General features: G+C 31.9%; 1 protein-coding gene across 1 annotated transcript; it reads right to left on the bottom strand.

Moving 5' to 3' along the window:
* Positions 1-665: 665 nt before the first annotated feature.
* Positions 666-17,407, bottom strand: LOC138336735 (potential E3 ubiquitin-protein ligase ariadne-2-like). Its single transcript, XM_069286288.1, has 15 exons — positions 17,283-17,407; positions 15,359-15,639; positions 14,412-14,479; positions 13,707-13,770; positions 13,116-13,266; positions 12,324-12,445; positions 11,881-11,990; positions 11,391-11,508; positions 10,883-10,933; positions 10,462-10,507; positions 9,954-10,081; positions 9,182-9,325; positions 8,587-8,655; positions 8,340-8,423; positions 666-7,195 (listed from the first exon to the last, which is right to left on the bottom strand). The coding sequence occupies exons 2-15, from the start codon at positions 15,596-15,598 to the stop codon at positions 7,124-7,126; spliced, it is 1,467 nt and encodes a 488-aa protein (XP_069142389.1). The 5' UTR covers positions 15,599-15,639; positions 17,283-17,407; the 3' UTR covers positions 666-7,123.
* Between the last annotated feature and the right edge of the window lie 8 nt (positions 17,408-17,415).

The raw sequence follows: 17,415 nt of genomic DNA, 5'->3' as shown, positions 1-17,415 counted from the left end.
TCTCTTCTCTCATATCTCCCCGTGTCAGATACATGTACATACATGTCCAGGAAACACACTGCGTGTTAATTGCACAAGCACCGGGGTTATTACGATGTCACTATACATGTGTATCGAGATCCCAAATATAAAGGATGATCCGTCCCACCTTCAGGTGATTATTATGTCATAAAAATTATTTCAAAATATGATGTTGCAATCACAAGAAGGAGGGACTTATCATCAGTAAATCATATTTTAACATTAACGTTTAGGGATCTTAAAGCATTCTTGTATTTTATCATGCATTATGACGTATTTAAGGATCGTCCCGGAAGCATATAATGAACTATTTTCCGCAAGTCAAGTTCTCATAAAAGATGTGATATAAGAGAAAATGACTCTCTTGTAGCTGGGTATGCAGGATAAGGGTTTTCCATCCTCAAGTAACTAAATTAGATAAAATCCCCTGGAGAGGTCGTCTTTGGGTAGAACATCCCTATGCTTAGTATGTACCCTCATATGAATGAGTCTTATAACCTTTAAACTATTAATCCATATCAAGAATCAAGATTGTTACATTTCATTTATAAGTAGTGAACTGCATTCAGTTGGCAATTATGGGAGTTTGAATGTCAACAGCGGCAAAGTCCATGAAGCGACTAAAAGATAACAAGAAAATAAAATACATGATTTTTGTTTTAATTTTTTCTTCATTTTTTTTATCTTCCATTTTTTTAATGCACATCAACAAAACTTAAGATAGATCAGTATGATATTTATATCTTATACTTCACAATTTATAATTAACAAATTAGTCAAAAAATAAATATTACATAGATGAGAGAGAAGGAAAATAGATGCTACAATATCTAGGACTATATTGGCAACACGAGTTACCAACTCTCCAAGGAGAAGGTCAAAAGGTTAAAGGTTATACAGTAAATGTCAACACAGATATTACAGTAGATATGAGACATAATAAAAACAAAAGAATGTCGACAAAAAAGTGATGAAATTATACAAATATGACATCACTTTATACCAATAGATGTAACCAGGAATCACTCTTCAGAACTTAAGCTTGAAACAACAGGTGTCAGGTAAACTATAGATAAAAATTTCTGTAAATGAGCCAGCATCTTTAATGTGTGGTTGTACATACGATGTATTTCAAAGGAAAAATCTAGCTTTGGTTCTGAGAGTTTAGATTTATATAGTTATGGCAATATCAACATTAAAGTTACTACACTGCAGACAGAGCAAAATAAAAATATGGAGAGTAAATAACATTCATCCTTACTCCTACTGTCAAACCTACTTAATTTGAAATCTGAAATGTTTTTGACAGTAGTGCTTACTAGGTGTCTGCTTATGAAACTTTTTAAATGATAATTCAGCAAAGACATATTCTAAATACTCATCAAATTCGTTTTATTGTACATCGCTAATCTTCCTCAATAAACCATAACCAACAACATACTATACTAACCCTAATACACACGCCTTTATTTATTTCATCTTCGTATAAAATTGTTACTGAGTTATCTGTTCTTGTTGGAAGGTAATAATTGTGACAACAATGTTTTAAGAGCAAATCCAATTCTTCTGATACAAATATGTTACACTTACAAACTAATGAAGTCACAATATAGATATTTATAGATACAGGCAAGGGTAGATAACTCTGAAAATTGCAAATATCGAAGAGGTCACACCTGTAACTTTCTGACACTTGCTATTGTAATGAAAACAAAAGGTTTTTATTTTCTTAAATCTAAGTCAAATCAATAAAACCTATATTCAGAATTCATTATTTCATCTGAAATACCTGTACAATTTATAAAAACTTCATGTGAATTAAGACAGAATTACTGAGTATATTTTATAAAGACAAACATGCCCAAAACTTATTCATATCTTTTCTCATGCTGTTGATAAAGCATGAATCAGTCTTCTGTACATATCATGTGTTGGTAATACTTACATAGTAAAATTTAAACTAAAGCTTTACAACTGATTTAATTATAATACCACATGTAACAGAAACAATTTTAATCACAATAAGACTACAGTAACTTACACACTTAATTTCTGACTTTATTACAGGTATCGAAAACTGCCAGAAAGTCATTCGTGATTCATGAACTCAGACTAACAACTTTTTTTGTTTTTATTTTATATCTAATTTTGATTTCAATCACAACTATGATTAGCTTAAAAGATGATAAAGTCATTTGTTCATCATTACCGAAAATAAATCAAGAAATTTCTGGGAAAATTTAAACCTGAGTTAAAGTCTATAATGAAATCATTGTACACTAATGAATTACCGGTACCACTAAAAAACTAATAAAACCACAATTATGGTGATTGTCTACTAATAACTACCTAACTAACAAAACTGTCTACAGTTAATAAATCACAACCCATAATCCCTAATTCTGGTTTAGTGATATACCCACATATTCTGTATTTGCATATTTACAGAGTTATCTGCCCTTGCAGGTAGGTATTGATTGTGACATCATGTGTTTGGGAGCATAACGTCATACTTTTCGAAGAAAACAACGTGAATTGCACGCACAAAATAGTGACCTCACAATGGATACCTATCACTAAGGGAGCTAACTCTGTAATATGCCAGACGTAATACATATCCAGAAGAAATCTTTGTTGGATCATCATAGATAGAACTTAACTAACTTCTGTAATATTGTAATATACTTATTTTAGTAGTTTTATTTTAGTGCTTTTTGCGCTGTCTTTGGACTGCTAATCCATCAGTGAACATATGAAGAACTGAATTCCTTCAGTATTGCAAGTTCTGATTTGCTACTCAAACATGTAAAGGACTTTGTAGCTAGGTAGCAATTTTCCTCCTTGGCAAAGGAACGAAAAAAAGCCCCAAAACAAAACGAAACAAAACAGTGAGACAGCCTTTAAAAATTTTGAAATTTGCCTTAAACTGACACCACATCTGACCCAATAAGTTCCAAAGGCACTTAAAAATTGAAATAAAATAAGGGGGCGCATAAAAGGACCAAATTTGGACTAACCTTTCACAAAATTATTGCAGAAAATCAAATATTAATCAATTCATAAAATAAACAACAAATAAACATAGTTTCAGTCTGCATCTAATTTGAGGTGAGCAAAATAAGGGCCTCAAAATGCGAAGGGGCATTTATAGGGACATAGATTTTGTGTGGGCTGCAGGCGCTTATTGGGTCAAATATGGTAAGCAATGCACTGCATCATTACATGTAACAATCAATCACACATGAATGCAATTTCTTTCCATGTAAAATTGTTTAAAGGAACTGATGCTCTGTCACTTCTCTTCAGTAAAGGAGATCTGCTATAGATAAATAAATAAAACAAAACTCAACAAATAGAATGCAGCAAAATCCTGGTTCACAGCACTAAAACAATACAAAAGAGAAAAACTTAGATGTGGAACAATAATAAATGACTTCATTTCTTAACAATTTCAAGATAAAGTGGTAAGAAATCATTTGAAAAGTGGAAACAGACACAAGAAGTTTCTGTTGTTATACTTGAAAATTATCTTTTCCTCCTTTGATTAATTTAATAAATAAATAAATAAATACAGCTGTACAGCTATAAATGATAGCTTGATTGTATAGCCTTATGGTGTTCATTCCACTTCTTTTTAACAGTTGCCCGCCTATATTGTGGAGTATTCTGAATTTCCATTGGTTGCTACTTACATCATGATAAAGAGTTATAAGTAAGGGGGAGTAACTCTTGACTTTAATGCAAACTACAATGGACTTCATATACCATAATTTAATTTAGATTTGTTGTTTGTTTGGGTTATGGAGTGTTTTATATTAATATTTTCCCCTCTCTTTCTATTTCCATAATGATCAACAAATTCTTTTTGACAAGTAAAAAGAATATTGACACGGAAATTGAAAATCCAAGCTTGAAACGAGTATATAGGTCAATTCTGTTTATGATTAAAGAAAACCATGAATACTAGGTAATATGTGAATAAGTGAATAAAATATGACTTATTTGTGTTCATCAATCAAACACATATATAATATATTATTAAAGACTGAAGATTAACCTAGTTTCTATTTTCTAAGTAATAAATATATATACATACTAGAATAACTATGGGGAAGAGGAAAGGGAATTGAAGCAGAACATCTTAGTGATTAGAGAGTTTTAAGTGAAAGTTCAAAGTAAATCACACTAATAAGGGGAAAAATAATAGTAAATGACATGTGAATATTCTAATAAAACGACATGATCTTTGGCATTTTTGCTGAGTTTTCCAGCTTCTAAAAACCATCTGAACATCCATTTCGACTTCTCTCCTCAGAATTTAGGATGGTTAAATCCCTCTGAATTCCATTTTTATCCCCATAATACTATACTGAGAATCATTCCCAAATTACAACAACACATGAGCATCATAATCTTGTCCAGCAAGATTTGAAATTAATGATACAACAGTGTGGTTATAAATCAGTAAAACATGGTTCCAATTGCTTTGAAAAAAAAAATATTATAAACAATTGAATATTCTATAAATCATATTGCTACTATGTCATATTTCAAAGCCTTTGAAATGTTGTTTTACTGAATTTGAAGTCCATATAAATAAAAACCATAATTATCAACTCCAGTACCAACAAGATCCGATCATGATCATTAAGTATAATCATGTACTAAGATTTAAGTTATTTTTCAGTCAAACATTTCGTTTTTAAAGTATTTTATTATCAATATAATGTAAAACATATCACCTATATCTTATTATTCTGATCAATTAATTACTCATCAACTAATCAAAAAATTAATAGCTCTAGTAAAACTATCCATATACATGTATAGATAATTTTCTATCTTCAGCAAAATAACTTCTGGAATGTCAACTCATTAATGCATAAGTAAGATATTCTAAATATTATTACTAATTTATTATCAGTATTTTGTTTCAACATGAAGATATCTCTTCAATGAGTTTGAATCAAAATCGTTAAGAGTATAAATGTATCTCCAGAGATTTATAGTACATATCAATGACATCTTTAAAATCAAAATTGAATACTAAACGCCAATATGAATAGGTCACACTGATTTTCAAGTTAAAATAACTTAATTCAATATTTTCTACTTTTTTTTCTGTGTTTAGTGTTGTTTTTGTTAAGAGATTTGTACTATTTTAATTTTCTTTCGAATTAACTATTACTGTGAAATCATTAATTTTCGTGGGTGTTTAATTTTCGTGGATTTCGTTATTTGACCAAAATCAACGAATTCACATCCCCACGAAAATATATATACCTATACAAATGTCATGTAAGTTTATGCGTTCATACATTGTAGGATGATTATTACCTCACTACATCAGGTCTATTTCGGGGACAAGCATGACAAGTTCAAAGTTGGAAAATATTGTTCAAACAAAGATCATTTTCAGAATTTCATAGACTTCATCTACTTGTACCAACAAATAATTGATAGAGTATATCATGACTCTATCGATGTGACACGAAAATCGTTTGTTTGACACATCTGTAAAAACACTGGCTGAGTACCGATTCTAGATCGTGATTGTAACTGTGTTGTGTGGTAGAGCTTAGTTCCGCTTGAGAGATCAAACAATACAGATGACAGTGTTGACTGTGTATTTTAACGGTAATGTGTAAGGTCTTCTCTACGAATTTCAGTGCCAACGAAATTGTAAAATTTTAGAAACCACGAAAATTGAGCCCAACAAAAATAAATGATTCCATAGTAATCCATTCTGTCTTGGCATAAAATATACAAGTCATTTGCCCTTGTGCCTGAATGTGGGGTTGATTGTTACTTTATTAATATGAGAACAAAAATTTTTGAAAATCGTGATGTTACCCTCACAAACATTGTGACATATCAAGCATACAAGGGCAGATAACTCTTCAAAATGAAATATTAATACGAGTTCAATGGAGACCTTTATATATCTTCTATATATGAAATCATTAATCTGAATTCCCAATTATGTATTAAGGAAATTCTTCAGTAGAAACATGTAACTGTATAACAAATATACTACAAGATACACCACAGATTTAGAATCTGCGTTATTTAACATTAAATAAATAGTACACACTCTGTGATGACTGGCAATTCAATTTAAATATCAGTATTCTAGCGTGTTTTTTTTCTTACAATACCTTTACACTGTAGTTGTTAATAGATTTGATTTGCAATAACATCTTTACATTTACAAAGTTACACTATGAATATCTCATCAACATTTCTCTCACAACTATTGACTTGTAGTGAGGTTAATGTGTAAAGACCCTGTTAACAAAGGCTATCAAGACATGAAGGTTAATATAACACCTATGCAGGAAATAAAAAAAATGCTATTGATTTTTTTTTCTATAAATGACTTTACCAAGTTTTATAATATAAAACATTGACAAAAAAATTGGTGTCATGGTAAACGCTACCAAGGTTAAAATCATTGAAGTCAATATGACTTGGTTACCGTTGTCAGGGACACTAACAAAGACATGTGATCTCTGCCAACCAATCATCTAAGTCAATAGCAATCATACATACCATTTATGAAATATTGATTGTATGTTGAATCAATTCTTATTATAATGCATAAACTCCTGGTTTCATGCCTTTCTCACAAGGAATCAATGAAAATGATTTACCTTCAATGAATTCAAACAGTTTGACACACCATCATACATGAGTTTTGCATGCTAATTTTTTTTTCATAATTGTTATTTCATACAGATAATAATTTAAAATATATCCCAACTTAACACCCAGTAATTCTTTATTAACACAGCAAGCAATAGTGGATTATGGCAAGGTTTCTAGCTTATTTGTAAGTTTGAAGGGTCTTCTAAATATTGAACCCTGAACCTCATCTCATTTTAGCAGAAAAAAGGACTCAAAAATGATCCATGAGCTCAAAAGCCTGAGTTCAAATAACTTGAGGACAAATATCTAGAGCCATGCATTATGAGTCCAAATATCCCTGAACCCAGACCTGTGAAAGTGTTGTACAAGGCTGGACTAACATGGCGTATGGTGATACTTCCCTGAGCCCAACCTTACATAAACTCTAGTTTGTGTATGGCAATGTGGACTTAAATTAAACTTCTAGGAAATCTTTCAGTAGTGTCTGTCGTCTTTTCTCTGCTATGTCCATTTGGTTTTCTAAATCCTAAAAGTAAAATAAAATGTTTACATGAGCAACTGTCTAAGACTTGATATTCATACTTCATATCCATTAAAAATGAAATACAGTAAAGGGACAAATCAATGATAAAATGTTAACAATGAAAAACGATAGATATTGGAGTCCTGTAATGAGGGTAGAGGATTTTTCTGCAACATCCCAAGTTTTGCTTGAATTAATGGATCATTATGAATGATTTTATCTAAGTCTTCTTTGAGGTCATAAGTTTCAATCTGACTTCATTCTTGCACCATTTAAAACTGATGTCCTTTCTGAGTATATTCGTCAGAACTACAATTTTTACAACCTTTACCTTTCAAAAGTTGAAACATTTCTGAGTTACCTGAGCATTGCGAGATTACAATTTATATGAGGCATTTATCTTTTTCAGAGAAAATAAGCAATCAAATATTCAAACAAAAGGCCCAGAGTGCCTGTATCACTCTCCTGGTTTGTAATGCCAAGTAATGTTCTGAATACAGGTTCATTGTTTCTTTTCTGAAGGACTTTAAACATTTACCTCTAATTTCCCAATTGGGTCCCACACATTCAGCTCCAAGGGGTCAGAGCCAAAATTTATATAGATTCTGTTCCCCTTCCCCAGAGGATGTTTCTGGCCAATTTGGTTACAATCCAGGCAGAACTCTATGACAAGTAGCGATTTAAAGAATTTACCTCTATTTCCCCTATTGGGCCCCGCTCCTCCTGCCATCCAGGGGTCAGAGCCAATAGAACTATGTTTCCCTTCCCCAGAGGATGTTTCTGTCCAAATTTGGCTACAATCCATTCCGAATTCTATGACTAGAAGCAATTTAAAGGATATACTTCTATTTCCCATATTTGGCCCCGCTCCTCCTGCCCAAAGGGGGTAAGAGCCAAAATTCATACAAACTTTGTTCCCCACCCCGAAGGATGTTTCTGGCTAAATTTGGTTACAATCCATGTAGAACTCTATGACTAATAGCAATTTAAAGGAAATTTTGACAGATTGACGACGGACGCCATGCCATAACATAAGCTCACAGACCTTTCCGGCCAGATGAGCTAAAAATAAAAATACGCACATACTAGAACTTCATAAATGAATATTTCAATCATCAATGCAGGCTAAGTTACAGGAGATACTTACTCCTCTGTCAGTGATCTCAGCACGCTCTATTTTCCATGACAGATTCTCTACTTCAGCCTCCAGCTGGGCTTGTTGGTATTCAAACTGAAATGACAATAAGTATAATCTACAGTGATATTGAAAATCTATTTTGTGTATCAGCATTCCAGTATATCTATAATAGATGTACATTGTGCACTCAATTCAGTATGAAATTTGATTTCATAAATGCACATCACATGTTATTTTAGTTCATGATGATACTTACAAGTTGTTTCCTAGCTGTTTTTTCCATGTAGTATGCGTATGGATATGTATACTGGAGAGTGTACCGGCACTGTCAAAACACAAACATCAGTCTTATACTCACAGATTAACTGTATTTCTGTATACTAAACTGTAAATATCCAGATGATAGCACCAGTCTAAATTGTTTAAGTCCTTTGCATGTTAATATATATACAAATTCCTGTAAGAAGTTCTTGGGAGTTATAATTTTGGTTGCACTAACTAATGAGCTTGCTAAAACTGATGTGAATTGTTTCTTTTGCTCTCTCGCCAAAACATCAAAATCATTCCCTTGCATCTTTTGGAAAATAAGGAATGATTTACATAAATGATTTATTTAGATCTACATACATATAACCAATCATCTAATGCAATCTTATTCAAGGATGGATACCTCACATGGAGTGAAAGGATAAAAGCTCTCTTGATTTTCAGTATGAATATAGGCCATGAAAGCAGGGTCTAATGGTAATTTTTACTTAAAATTTTTGCATCACGAGGTGTCAGACAAGGTACCACAGGGATAACTGGCTTGGGTTCTAGGTTTCATGGATAATGATTTCCTTCCTGCCTACCTTTCTCAGTAGAACCGCAGCATCAAGGAGGTACTGCCAGTCAATCCAGGTACCCGAGTTGTTCATTACTTTCTCCTGGATACGAGTTGTTATCTTTGACAGCGTCTGTTCCTCTAACTTTAGACTCTTGGCATGATTCTCGTACTTCAAATAGTAAAAGTCATATAGAATTAATTATATGAACATTTTTGGTGGCAAGATTATATTTGTTCCTGTAAGATACCTCTATGAGTTCCATACATAAGTAGTTTTAAGTACAGGACTGAACTTGACTGAAGTTGACTCATTTATAATATCACAATATTTATTGTGTTTGTGTAATTATATACAAATATTTTAAATTCGTGAAAAATTTACCAACTTTTCACCAATTCACCAATTTCGTTACTTTGTACAATCTTCATTTTTGATTCCATTCAGCATTCCATTATTAATCTTATAAAATCGGGTTTTTATAACCATCAATTTTAATACAGGGTGTTCCATAAATTATGTTACACTCTGAGCAACAAAAATATCATTTGTAATATAAAGATAAGATGTGCAAACAAAAGTCTTATTGTATGATATACTAATAGAAGAGTATTATTATTCTGCTAAAAAGCATTTATGTCATAACGACGTCTCAACTTTCAGGATATTCACACATAAATTGACAAAAGAAAAATTGTTAGACTTTAATTTTACAAGCCTCAATAAGAACAAAGCAATGAAACCGTATCTAACATAAGATCGTAAAAGCATTATTTAACAAACAACATCAGGTTATTACCCTTTCAAAGTAGAAGAGGTACTTCTTTAAGGCCTCCCTGGCTTGAGCATGAACTGACTCGTTGGCAATATTGGGATTCTCTTTGTACCTACTACACTCGTAATACTCGCTTCCATGGGTTCTCCAATCTGTTGAGGACACATTCAGGTAATTTAAATAAAGAAAATAATTTTGATTTTAGAAAGCTCAACTCTTGACAATTTTAATGAGATTACATATCATTAAACTAATAGTTAATGTATCCTTTGTGACGTCAACTGAACACAATCTGTCATAAGAATAATCCATACAAACCAGTATACCATAAATACTTAAAAAACTTATTTTCCTTCAGAGTAAAAAGTTTTAGGCTTATTTTCAAGCGTGGCTTATTCTGAGAACAACTTATTTTCAAAAGAGTTGTAGTGGTAGACTTAGACTGTCAGAGTTATTGCCCTTGATTTTGAGTTTTATTGTCTGTAAATTACAGTTATCTGTTAAAACTAAGATACAGTATATTGATACTAACCTCCTAAACACATCCAGCAGAAGTCGTTTTTACATTTCGTACATTGCTGCAAAATTAAAACACGTAAACATATATGGATTTAATATAATTCCACAACTCAAGAAAACAAAGCAAAACATTTTTTTCAAATTGTATTCAGAATATGAATCCATTCAACTTCAATTGTCTTTATATTCAGATGAACTTACCAATCGATATTCAGTTACATTTCATTCATTAAACAAAATGGTGACATTTTTTTGCATCAAATTTAAAAGTTAATATGATGCTTATTAATTAACTTTGCAACTGAGGTGGTTAGAATAGGAGGTCCTGGGTGCTTTCAACTCCAGGAAATATTTTTAAAAAATCTAAATGAATCATTCAACACAAAAGATGGATAATTTGTAAACTCTTCTATTGAATACTTTTTAGTGCTTACCACATGGTTACAGCCTCCATTCTTCTCAATACAGACGTGACATTTTGGACACTAAAAAACAAACAGGAATTTTATCTTAATTAACAATTAACTTTAATAGCTTTACTTTTAAATTTTATCTAAATGGTATTTACCTCTCTATATATGTGTAACAGTGATTGTGACATTGACATGAATCATTGATTTTACATGAAGATTTCATGACTATACATTGTACATCAGTTTATAGGTAATTTTCACACATAGCTTTAGTGTAGTAAAGCCGTATTTTTGGGGGATGCCCTACCATGTTGTCTTATATTAATTATTTCAGTTATTATGCTACAGTGAAAACAATTAAAGTATCTTTATCTTTTATTTAAAACAATTACCAGCCAGCTTTATTTTGATAATTAACTCAAAAAGATTTTCATAAGAATAAGTACATTGTATATTGATCCAAAACTGCAAAACAAATGTCCAGAAATATATCTGCATATTATAACTGTTAGTTGAATGCATAACTTACATCTTTGGTATGAGCACTGATGTAGTTGGCTGTCTCGGAGTCATCAGCACATTTTGTAAGCCACTTTCTAATGGTGGCACAGTCTGTCGGGGCGTGATATTCAATGCCACATCCAAAACTGGAACAAAGTATGATACACATAATTATCTGTATATCTAGCAATATGTCATTATTGTGATTGTTATGAAAAACCTTTCTACCTTTTGAACTATTCCGTCTTTGCAAAATACAGAGTTACCTCCCTTGCAAGAAGGTATCAGTTGTGATGTCAATATTTTGTGAGCGAAACCTGAATGAATTGTTTTCTCTAAAAAGTATTATGTTAAGCTCCAAAACACAAGACGTCACAATCACTACCTATCCACAAGGGAGGTAACTTTGTAATATGCAAACACAGAATTCTTATAAAATAGCCATCTGTATAATGTTTTGTTAATCTAAAGGAATCTTAACTAGTGATCTGAATCAAAGACTTTTAAAGTGTACTCACCAAAATACAGTTTTACATTGGGCACAGTCTACTTTTTTAGATCTCGTATCTTTGGCTCTAACCACATTGGAACAATTTGGCCCAGGGCAGAACCTCAGCTGTGGGTGCGTCTGTAAAATTTTCACAATGACAATAGTAAGTTACTGGATTACTGCCACATTATTCTGTCTTTTGCTAGTTTTTTTTTCTCTCCCTGACTAAAAAGTGACAGAGCATAGAAATATTTGAGATAAAGGGCAAGATATCAACCATCTTTACAACCAGACTCTAGAGAAGTTTTAATCAATTCCAAAGTGGAGAAACTACATTATATTCTATAGTAATGAAAGCTACTTACAAAGACATAAATATGTACTAACTAAATGTGAAATATGGTAGTTCAAGTTACTTTTAGGATTTATCTTCATATCAAATTAGGGGAAATATTTTAAGGGGCCACTTACGTTGACAAGATCCAAGAAAGACAGTTTTGTGTACTTGTCACGAAGCTCAGGTTTAGAAAGTGACCGACATAGGAAGTCTTCAGGCACCAAGATGTGACAGTTGTTCTCCATACACTCAATACCTGTGGAAAATATACATTTATATTTAAACTCAATGTTTCATCCAAGGGTGACAATTACAGAATAGATAAGTTCCCAGAGAAAATTTGATGAAAAACATGAAAGATGAAATATGTGTAGGTTACAAAAATAGAGAGTTGCCTTTGTATTATGAATTATATAAAATTTGTACAAATATTAAGTACATTACAAAGTTACATATTTTACATCAAACTATAATTAGGTATATGATGGCATATTTTTGCTATCGTGTTATTTTAGGCTGTATATATTACGGTAACTCGACTATGCCCAGATAAATATATATCGACCCATCAAAATGTAAGATGACTAGTTCAGATTTTAACATCGACAAATCAAGCTAAACTTACACCTTGAAAAGTTCACTTAGCTTATTACGGCAAGATCCGTGATTGCCTGTCGCAATACGGTAATATAATTTGACTTTCCAAGATAATAATGTCAACAATTTGTGTTATAACTCAACTGGTCATTAAAATTATCTAGACAAAGTGAAGTTACCATAAAGTAATCTAAAATAACACAATAGCAGAAATATGCCGCCATAGTTTTTAAACATGACGTCTAGATGGTTATGTTACTTTTTTCCATAATAACGGTATGCTGATGCATATAATGTCCATCCTATATTATTTGACAGTCTACACACACCTGATGTAACTCCCTGTTGTATCTGAACTTGGAAGTAGTTGTCCCAGCATTCCCTACAGAATACATGACCACAACTGAGATGACAGAAGTGGTCAGCTGACAGCTTTCTACAACACACTGAACATGTGTTCTGCACGCCAAGTGGTGCACTCTGTCAGGAGAAAACAAAGCAAAACTTTAAAATAACTCAGATAACATTTTAACATGATGAGAATAGCACCTATCATGATCTAACATAAGTGTACAGATTATATATATTCTCCCCAGAGCAATGATATCTATATTTTTTAATATTCTTGAGAGTGGTGCAAATTCATATTACCTTTCATATCTAAATCATCAGTAATATATCTACATGTAATGCATGAATAAATATAGATCTGAGTGTATATTAACTAACTTAATCATCCCTGATAAAATTCTAAAGAACTATTCCTTGCAGCAACTCAATGAGAAAATATTTCTTTAGCAAAGTAGCTATATGAGTACTGAACATGTGGGTATTCCCTGAACATGTTTAGAAAAATAAAGTAAAATAAGACTACACACTACACCCATAAGAATAATGATACTAATTAGTATCCAAGTTACCTTGTATTTGACTGCTGGTGTAATTTTGGAATCTACTAAAAACTTTGCAGGGTCCCTTTTATATCTGAAAAAGAAAGTCAATTAATGAATGAAACATCAGGCCCACAAAGACAAAGAGATAAGCTTTAAACATACCAGTTTCTACCACAATGAGTTTTTACTTCATGTTATTCTACTGTCTATAGTCATTATATAAATGTGCTGGGTGCTGAATATTAACAAATTATATTTCACTTATGGAATATGATCATGACTTTCCGATCTTCCGAGATTTAGAACTTCAATCCAAACTACTTTTTTCTTAATGTAATATTTAATGTCGAACATGGGTGGTCTTTATAATACATATTAGACTGTATTCATAATTTGTTATCAATTCAGTGTCAATTAATTAGTGCATTTTTGCTTATGAAAAGGTCACAAAGATTTGCATTTATATGATAAATAAAATTCTGCAGTATAGAAGTTAAAGTCTATAGATCTAGATCTATTATGTCTTTGCATATCACATAGTTATTTCCCATGCGGGTAGGTATCCATTGTGACTTCATTATTTTGTGAGCATTATTTTTGTTGTTTTCTTTGAAAAGTATGACATTACACTCGCAAATACATGACATTTCAATCAATACCTACCCACAAGGGCAGATAACTCTGTAATATGAAAACACAGAATACTCAGATCATAGCCCTATTTCCTCTCACCTTTCCATGATAAACTCCTTCTTCCATTGATGCACCTGGAGCAGCATTTTGGCGAGGTGTGGATCCACCTAAAGAAAATTGTGTCAGTAATTATTGTGTAATACTAGTAAAAATCTTTCACCCACCTGAATTACCGGTTCCCTAAAATAGTTCATGTAGTAATCAATGAAAAAACCTACCATCAATAAACATTAAAGTGTGGGACAGTACTACTTTTTGTATTATTGATGGGGCAGGTTCCATTTTTAATATATTTCTGGGGAAGGCAGTGTATATTGGTGCTATAGATTTATTTCATTGATCATAGCAATGAAATTCCATCGTGCTTATTCTGAGTCTGCATGCTAGCTGGTAATCATTGAATTTAATTTTGGGACTTATATATATTTAGTTTTTTGCAAATGCATGGGCTTATATGATAAACTTTATTCATTTTACAGTGAATGCAAAAAAAGTTATCAACTTATGCAGATCACTTTTGATGGCCCAGATGTAAGCAAGTGAGGGGTCTTGAGAGTGGGAGGAAATCAGTGTGCCCACATTATCAAGCAAGTGACTCCTAAATTTTTCATATCTGTGCTGGGGATCGCACCCAAACTGGCTAAGTGAAAGGCAAGTAACTTAACTAATACACATTCCCATCACCTATATTGGGGCTTGAAGATGATCTTTATTGTTTGATAGTAATATATGCTGTGTAGACGACAAGAAATTGAAAATAAATTTGGATGCATGTTTACTTTTATTTCCAAAATATGTCAATATAGTTATCCTAAATAAATATTTTGATATAATTTATTTCAGAACATTTAGGTACTTTAGGTCGATAATTACAACCTAATTTTCCTTGCTTGCACAAATCATGTACATATAAATATGATAAACAATAATGGTCAATGTAATGATAATATACAGTTATTATGAGGTAATAAAAGCATCTTGTATACCTTGAGACAGCTACATAGAACTTCTACATCTTCATTGAGCAATCGTTCAACATCTTCCACTTTCAACAGTTCATATTCAAAATATTCTGGATCATCTGTCTTCTTTGGTCTGTCAATGTCAAGGTCATCTGTGTCGTTGTCATAGTAACCACAAAAGTCCTCATCATCTTCATCCATGTGGTCTGACTGATCATAGTCAGAATCATTATCCGAGTCCTGACTTTTCATCTCCACAGACATTTCTGTCTTTCTTTAAGGAGTATATCTCACCACCAGCTTCACTGAAATACATATGTATACCATGAAATATATTCAAGATGAGCAATTATTTATGAAACAAGAAAAATAGAGTTTACCGATATAAATTAATTCATTACATAAATTATTCAACATGAAACAACTTTTTTTTTGCTCTGCCGCTTTCAATATTGTTCCAATTTCAAATATGGAATTAAGTATCAGTATTCATTTTTTCTAATTATTTTTTAATTCAAACTTCATATAATGTGAGTATGTAGCATAAAGGCCTGCATTTTTTGTAACTGATTCTAGTATTATTTGATTTATTTTTATCAACAATTTAAGGGCTCAGAATAACTAAATTAAATTCATCATTCAAATCACAACTGCAATATATTATACATGTATATTTACATTCTGAGTGTTTCGTCACTATATGAATCAACCAACTGACAAAAACAAAGATTTGCCTATGAAAACACTATGAATTCAACGATTCTCTATATTCCCTATATACATATAAATTCTTAAAACTTTTTTATCTAGTACGTAGGATAAATTATTCAAATATGTATGTAGAATTGCTGACCAAGAGGAGTTTTATGGCTCTGTGACATGCCCCTCCCATCCTGAGGTTTGTCTTTAAAAATCATGTGCATTAGTTTTCCTCCTTTTTCAGTTTTTACATTCATACTAAAGATGACATAGAACATGCCCCTCCTATCCTGTGGGTTTGTCTTTAAAAATCATGTGCATTAGTTTTCCTCTTTTTTCAGTTTTTACATTCATACTAAAGATGACATAGAATTTTGGAAACAGGTCCCAAGGTAGTTATCTGGATCTGTCAATCTGATTCATTCATAAACCTACAATTACGTCTTTGTGACAATTTACATTGTAACTGTCCCATAGGAAAGTATAAAGATGTCCTCGTCCTAAAAATATATAGCTACATGTAGCTGTCATACCATGCAGGTACATTTAGTTTGTACTTATAGACACCTAGGAGTGATGTCATTCATATATATAATGAGAATTTACTGCCTTACAAAAATCAAGGTCATGATCACATTGTGATATTCTTTAACATAACATAGCTATAAATTCAAACTAAAAAGTTGATGAAAAGGATATATGTGACTAAACTATGGTATAGGTGTGATACAATGCCAATATCACATGTGGATTGCAATTGGCCTATTATGAACAACAATGAGGTCATGAACAGTGAGGATATCCAGTTATCCACAACAATCAAAGGTCTAATGGAAGTTAAGGAAGAATTCTCATGAAAATATTATTTTAATCTTCATTGGTCAAATGAGTTGAAACTCCACGAGAAAACGATACTGAATCTCTGAAAATGACAATGAGCTTAGTGACCTTTCACTACTATTCTTCGCCAGAGAATCTCTCTAGACGTGCTTTCTTTATACACGTGGCTAAAGTTATGATTTGATCATAAACTATACTTTTGTGTGATACGAAAACGTAGAGAGAAATCTAACTCAATTGGTGTCCATTTAAAGAAAGAAAATATTCTGCTCATAGCAACATCAGTGAACATTGCATGCGTAATTTTTGGTGAAGACCCCAGGGGCAATATAAATATTATTTTCATCCATAATTCTGATACATACTGGAGTAATTTTTATGACGTTAATGAATTAAATATTTGTGTTACCTTTTATGTGTCGGAGATTTCCACTAAGATGATCAAATTTTAACTAAAACCGAACCAATTAACCCACTGTCAAATAATAACAAACAGACAAAGATTTCCTTACAAACCGGAAGTGACGTCTATATAGGAGATT

The sequence above is a fragment of the Argopecten irradians genome, chromosome 12, assembly GCF_041381155.1.
Source record: "Argopecten irradians isolate NY chromosome 12, Ai_NY, whole genome shotgun sequence".
Taxonomy (NCBI): domain Eukaryota; kingdom Metazoa; phylum Mollusca; class Bivalvia; order Pectinida; family Pectinidae; genus Argopecten; species Argopecten irradians.
Note: the sequence above shows the minus strand (reverse complement) of the source record. Positions and strands in the feature narration are given on the sequence as shown.